The 7,044-nt window shown below is 55.2% G+C and overlaps 2 protein-coding genes across 2 annotated transcripts; one reads left to right on the top strand and one right to left on the bottom strand.

Moving 5' to 3' along the window:
* Nucleotides 1-1,903: 1,903 nt before the first annotated feature.
* On the bottom strand, nt 1,904-2,281 carry CCMA1212_006584 (uncharacterized protein; the record flags this gene model as incomplete). The annotated part of the gene is made up of 1 exon (XM_073703796.1): nt 1,904-2,281. The coding sequence occupies one exon, from the start codon at nt 2,279-2,281 to the stop codon at nt 1,904-1,906; it is 378 nt and encodes a 125-aa protein (XP_073557982.1).
* A 2,125-nt stretch (nt 2,282-4,406) lies between these two features.
* On the top strand, nt 4,407-7,044 carry CCMA1212_006583 (uncharacterized protein; the record flags this gene model as incomplete). Its single annotated transcript, XM_073703795.1, has 5 exons — nt 4,407-4,650; nt 4,711-4,856; nt 4,921-5,461; nt 5,524-6,389; nt 6,457-7,044. 5 exons carry the CDS (start codon nt 4,407-4,409, stop codon nt 7,042-7,044), a joined length of 2,385 nt encoding a protein of 794 aa, XP_073557983.1.

The following is a 7,044-nucleotide window of genomic DNA, read 5'->3' as shown; positions in this document are numbered from 1 at the left end:
TGTTTTGCTTCAATATAGAAAGATTACCATGGCAAATGGCAACTGATAGTCCTGCTTTATACAGCAGACATCTCATGACCGTCCACTGCTGTTCACAAGCAACTTTGGGGTTGCCGTCTCTTCATCGAAGAGAACTGCTTAGTAGTGGTCAATACGCGTGATCCAGCTATTGCCGTATTTTGGGGACCAGCATTGAACGGGTCTCATCTCATAGTCATCGAGGGCATCCTTGGGATAGATGGGACCCGTCGACCGACAATTTCAGCTATGGCTGCTTCCATCATTTGCTCCATCATTCACACGTGCTGTTCAATATCACTCTTCTACGCACTTACCGGCAACGATAACTTTTACGCCAATCCATCAAGTAATCCTTTTCCGAACGCCGAACCGGACGATATAGCCCCCAGTTCTATCACCACTCCCCAGCGGTCTCGAGTCCTGATTGCGTGATGCCTAGCGAGGCTGGTTTTGCCGCCCACTTTGATAGCCCTTCACAGGCTTAACGTGACGAATGTTCGCCATCAGGGTTCAGCTCAGGTCTCATCTTTCGTTTCATTGGATACGAGCCCTGTCACGAAGACAACATTGGTTCATTCCCGGCCCAACGTGTCTCTCCACCTACGCACGCGACAGTCCGAGCGTGGAGTCAAAGCCAAGCCTACATCGACTCTCAACTCAGGGCCAACCTCGTGCCGCGGAAATCCATCTGCAGCCCAATCGATGCAGGGCTTGGGAAGGGGACATTTGCAAGACCACCTGAACAAGGGGGATGTTACTATAGCACATGAAGAGAAGCTAGCCATCGTGGCGTTCCTCTAGCCTTTGCTGTGTGTCTCAACGTTTGTTGATATCACATCTTGTTTTTGAGTCCAACATGCGGCTGAGAGTCTGTCATTAGGCTCGGTGAGCTAGCAGGCATAGATGATATTTGATGTGGCATGCAATGAATGAAATTGCGCCTTCCGATGGCACCATTGTGTCATGAAGCAATGTGCCGTGTGTTCAATGGGGGGGCAACTCGTCGCAAAGGGGGGAAGAGATCGAGATGATACCAACCACCAACAGAGCATGTGAAGACGGAACGAATAGCATCAAGCTGAAGATTGTGGTGAAAACTTGGTAGTGTGCTTCGGATACAAGAGAGCAGTGTATGGCTGAGACTGTTGCTTGAGCTTGACTTTCTCCTCGCCTCTGGCCGCGGACTATGGCAAGGCCTGGGCAAAATGTTGCCACCCGAAAAGCTAGATAGACAGGATGCCGGACATGGTTTATGCGCGCCAGCAAACGATCCAATGTCATGGATAGGCCTGGTACCTTATGAAGGAACAAAGGCTCGGAAATGAAGTACATACACCCATGTACTTCACTTCTCTGCGTCTCCGGGGGTCAGTATAACATACAAAGGCATCCATGTAATTTTCGTCGCAAGTGATGGTCAGGTTAAGAAATGACAGATGCCATCGTATAAGGGTCAGCTTCAAATGCATTGAACGACGACTTCCGGTGTTCTGTTATCGAGTAGTCCCAAGGCCAAAGTGTCTCAGAAGTGGCGTCCCACAGCGGGCAGAGGGAGCAGAACAAGCAGCTCACCGTCTCTCCCATTTCAAAGCCTCGGTCAACTATACTGGGGCCATGCATAGCAACTATCCCACTCATTAGCTGACATCTGTCAAAGGCAGCTAATATCCTTGATCGCCCGTTGGCTCGACGATGGCCTTTGCTCAAGCTTCTCCCACGACCTGATAGATGGCCCACCAGCACCATGGAGGAGGAGGCAACAACACTGGCGGCAAGTATCCGACAGCCAGATGGCCAATTCCAACGCTCAAGACGCAATGGATAGGTATCAATTGGTCACGACCTCTTCGTCAATGGCCCAGAACCATCTTTCCGTCGGCGATCAAAAAGGCCCTGCCATGTTGCTTGACGCCCCCATGCTCTCAGCCCGTCGCCCGTTGCATGTAACTCGCAGAGCCTGGCAGGCGGGATTCAGCAAGGCGGGCATAACGAGAGTACATGGGAAGATTGCGCCATCTGCGCTATTACAGCGTGTTTTTATGGAGGTGCTGGAAGTCGCTCGAAGAGGGCGACCACCCGAGGCTCCATAACGGGTGACCCTTTTGCTTCTTCTTCCCTGATTGGGGTTCTGCCCGTCTGTCAGGGCGTATTCTCGGATCCCCGTGTCGGCTGGACCTGTGCAACGCGGATGAACGAGGGTTTGGATCCTTGTGATGAGAGCGCAAGAGAGCTGAAGTGGCGGCTGGTGAGGCCAAAACATGCAGCTAGAGACGGACAGTCAGTCACAAGACGGGCGATGTGTTCAGCGTGTCGTGGTGTAAGCTCATCTGTCGAGATGCTAGGGAGCTGATAGGTTCATGGCGGGCAGGATGAAGGAAGTCGTCGACAGAGCTACTGCCTGTCCTCGTAGAACTCCTCCTCCTGTGGGATGAGCTGGAGAGCGGAGAGTGTGGGATGAGAGGGATTTGCACACTGCCAGCCGTCTTCATGCAATGCAATCCTGGTCACCAGCAGGACGACGCGGAACACGGAATAATACGTATACCCGGCGCCTGGTCGATTCCAGCAAACTGCTCTAGTGTCGTAGCTTATTTGAAATCGAGTTAGGCGGGCGATGGTCCGGATGGCTTCGCCAGATCTCTTGGGAGCTTGAGCCAAGCGCTATGTGCGACGGACAGGCACCGAACTTGGGCTGAGATAGATGTATGTATCGGCGCTCTACAGTATGCGGTGATACAGTGGGATCTCATTCAATGTAGCTGGTGACTTTGATGTTTATCTTCCATCTCAACGAAGCCCCTCAGAGGCAAAGTCTTGAGGACGGGAAAGCCATCTCAAGGCACATCACGAGGGCGTCGGGTCGCCGGCAATGTGTCCAGATATTTGCCTCCCCGAAAGAGGTGTGTCAGCCCGAGTGATGACATGGAAGACAGGGGTTGTAGCGCTGCAGGGCGATGCCGCAGCCGTACCGTGGAGTTGTGGAGTTTGTTTAGATGGTGATGTTCCCATCTCGGAGTTTGTGTGGTGAAGACCACGGTAGTCGTTGTTGTGAGGAAGTTGGATGATGCTGATAGAGAGACTTGCAAGAGAGATACTATCCGTGCATTACAAATATTGGGAATCCTCTACACTGCAAATCCATCGGAGATGAGTAAAGAGAGGACAGCATGTTATTACCTGCACAATATCAACGATATCAGTGGGCTTGGGAGGCAGAGATTCATCCCACTGTTGACGCAATCCCTACACAAACCTGGAGCCCCCAAACCCACAGACACCGGCCCATCTCGCATGTACCTCTCCCACCGCACAACTATGAGGCCGATACTTTCAAAAAAAAAACAACCCCTAGTCTTGTCTTCCCGCTAATCAACAGGTCCCAGAAACAGAAGACAGCAAAAAGGAACGAAAAGATGGGCCGTCCAACCCACACTAAGCCGTTCTTCCTCCCCCCCTGGCGCCCTTTAGCTGCAAGCGAATACTTAGCCAGAAGCACGCAATCCGGTGGCTCTCTAGACAAAGAGGCAAACGCTCGAGGCTTGCCAATCTCTGGAGCTTCTGGGGACCCGCGCACCCGATTTTGATGCCGTATTTTCCTTCTATTTTCCTCTTGACACCGGCCTTGGAAAAGATGGCGGCCGCTAAATAACATGCTTTGAGATCGTATTGCTTGTACCTTGTTTGCCCGTGTCTCATCGAAAAGGCAATGATCGAAGATGTACTCCATCGGTACCCGCTCTGGGGTCCACGGCCGGGGCAGTACTTTGCGTGTACATCCGGCCGCGAATCATGAGCTGGAGGAGCATCAAGCAGGTTGCGTGGCTGATCCTACTCCGTCAAGCTAATGAGATGGACCAGGACGCACAAGAACAGGCACATGGCATGGATGCAATGTCGAGGGTGTACCTAGCTGTACATGACAAGCAGCAACAGGGACAAGGCTCGGGACAATTGAACCTCCCAATGCTTCCCATTTGCGATGCTACCTCCATAAATAAAGTTGCCCTGCCATCTCCTCGACCCGCATCTACACGCCTCCTCCCTCTCCCTTTCCCTCTTCTCATCCTTTGTCTCTGCTCAATTGTGATCTTCCGGCAGTAGACCTATATCGTCTGCTATTGTTTCTGCAGCAGGACGTGCTGCCTCTTAATAGGGGTCACCTCCAAAGCTTCCTGGTGTTGCGATTTGGGTAACACCACGGACAACGCCGTGCCGTGAGAAGTTAGACTGATCATTTTGTTGCGAATTGATATCAAGCTTTGGGACAAGCGGCGGCATCCTCATTGAACTCTGTTTCACTTTGACTTTCTCCCTTGCCTTGTTCGATTCTGTTTCCATTGTCCTCTTCCTCTACTTCCTCCTCCTCACACTGTCACATCGCCGATATGCCTTCGACCAAGGAACGCCTGGCCAAGACCTTTGGCTTCAACTCAGAAGATCGCGACAGCGACATCCCGTCAATATCCAACGCAGACCCCTTTATCGAGCGGGAGCCCACCGTCGGCGAGTTCCTCGAGGAGATTCGACCAAGTCTACACGATGTCGGCCGCTACTTTTACAACCTGTTTCCGTTCATACACTGGATCGGCAAATACAACTTTACGTGGTTTTTTGGTGACTTGATTGCGGGTGAGTTGCCTCGGTTCACAAGCCCGTTTATGTGAAGCATTCTGACCAGGCATCTTGTAGGCATCACTGTTGGCGCCGTAGTTGTGCCTCAGAGCATGGCATATGCACAGCTTGCCCAGCTGCCCGTCGAATATGGCCTGTACTCTTCCTTCATGGGTGTCTTGATCTACTGGTTCTTTGCGACTTCCAAGGACATCACCATCGGCGTGAGTATCTGGTCCCCCACGCCACATATGTAATGGACTGAAGCCCAGGACTGACAAACCACAGCCCGTTGCCGTCATGTCTCAGGTTACCGGCGACGTCGTGCTCAGGGCGGCCGACCGCCTCCCCGACATCCCCGGCCATGTCATCGCCTCGGCCCTGGCCATCATCGCCGGCGCCATCATCTGCTTCCTGGGCCTCGCCCGCCTGGGCTGGGTGGTCGAGTTCATCCCGCTGCCGTCCATCTGCGCCTTCATGACGGGCTCGGCCGTCAACATCGCGGCCGGCCAGGTGCCCAAGCTGATGGGCATCAAGGGCGTCAACACGCGCGACGCTCCGTACAGGGTCATCATCAACACGCTCAAGGGCCTGCCGACGACGTCGATTGACGCGGCCCTGGGCCTGACGTCGCTGCTGCTGCTGTACCTCGTCAGGGGCGTCTGCACGCACATGGCCAAGAAGCAGCCGCACCGGGCCAAACTGTACTTTTTCATCTCGACTCTGCGGACGGCGTTCGTGATTCTGCTGTACACGGGCATCAGCGCGGGCATGACGATGCACAACAAGGCGCACCCGCGGATCAGCATCCTGGGCAAGGTTCCTCGTGGTATGTCAAAGCTCTCAGCATCTTGTGTTCTGATCTCTGTAGTAACTTATAACACCACACAGGCTTCCAGCACGCGGGCGTCCCCGAAATCAACTCCTCCATTATCCAGGCCTTCGTCCCCGATCTCCCCGCCGCCGTCATTGTGATGCTGATCGAGCACATTTCCATCTCCAAGTCGTTTGGCCGCGTCAACAACTACATCATCGACCCGTCCCAGGAGCTGGTCGCCATCGGCATCACCAACCTGCTGGGCCCTTTCTTGGGCGCCTATCCCGCGACAGGATCCTTCTCCCGAACGGCCATCAAGTCGAAGGCCGGCGTTCGCACGCCCTTTGCCGGCGTCATCACGGCCATGGTTGTCCTGCTGGCCCTCTACGCCCTGACCGCCCTCTTCTTCTACATCCCCAACGCCGCGCTGGCAGCCGTCATCATCCACGCCGTCGGCGACGTCATCACGCCGCTGCCCGTCGTCTTCCAGTTCTGGCGTGTGTCTCCCATCGAGGTCATCATCTTCCTGGCGGGTGTCCTGGTAACGGTCTTTTCCACCATTGAGAACGGCATCTACACGACCATCTGCATGTCCTTCGCCGTCGTCATCTTCCGCCTGTTCCTCAGCCGCGGCCGCTTCTTGGGCGTGGCGCGCGTGCGCACCGTTCGCGCGACTAAGGGCTCGGACAACAAGGGAGGAGATGCGGAGGCCGTCGCCGAGCCGTCAGAGTACTCGGAGCGAACCGGCTTCTTGCCCCTGGGTCACGAGGACGGCTCCAACCCTAGAGTGACGGTGTCGAGCCCGTATCCCGGCATCTTCATCTACCGCTTCGCCGAGGGCTTCAACTACCCCAATGCCACGCGGTATCTCAACCACTTGACGGAGACGATTTTCAGGGAGACTCGACGGACTGACATTAACACGCTTGCCAAGCTTGGAGTAAGTGTCTTCCGCAGACTCGTAATACGCAACCTACCTTATGTATGAGACTGACACCGTGGAAAAGGATCGCCCCTGGAACGACCCGACGCCGCGCAACCAGAAGAACGACGAGCACGACAACCGACCGACGCTCAAGGCCATCATCCTCGACTTCTCCACGGTCAACATCGTCGACGTGACAGCAGCCCAAGCCCTAATTGACGTTCGCAACCAGCTGGACCGCTACGCCGCGCCGCACACCGTCGACTGGCACTTTGCCCACATCGAGAACCGCTGGACGAAGCGCGCCCTGGCCGCGGCCGGCTTCGGCTATCGCACGCCGCGTCTCATCGCCGAGGACAACGGCGAGGGCGCGGGCCACTGGAAGACCATCTTCAGCATCGCGGACCTGGGCGGCTCGGACAGCGCGGCAGCGGCGGCCGCGGCGGAGGAGAAGGCCAGCCGGGTGCAGTACGACGTGGAGCGGACGCCCTCGGACGACATCTCCAAGGCGTCTGACGAGAAGGACGTGCCGGCGCATCCCAGTAGCAGAAGACTGGTCGCCATCAAGGGGCTGAACAGGCCGTACTTTCACTTTGACCTGCAGGAGGCGGTTGAGTCTGCGATTGCGAACGCGGAGCGATACAGGCAGGATGATGACTCTTCTTCATGA

The sequence above is a fragment of the Trichoderma ghanense genome, assembly GCF_004382785.1.
Source record: "Trichoderma ghanense strain CCMA-1212 chromosome Unknown scaffold_7, whole genome shotgun sequence".
Taxonomy (NCBI): Eukaryota; Fungi; Ascomycota; class Sordariomycetes; order Hypocreales; family Hypocreaceae; genus Trichoderma; species Trichoderma ghanense.
This window is presented reverse-complemented; position numbering and strand designations above follow the sequence as displayed.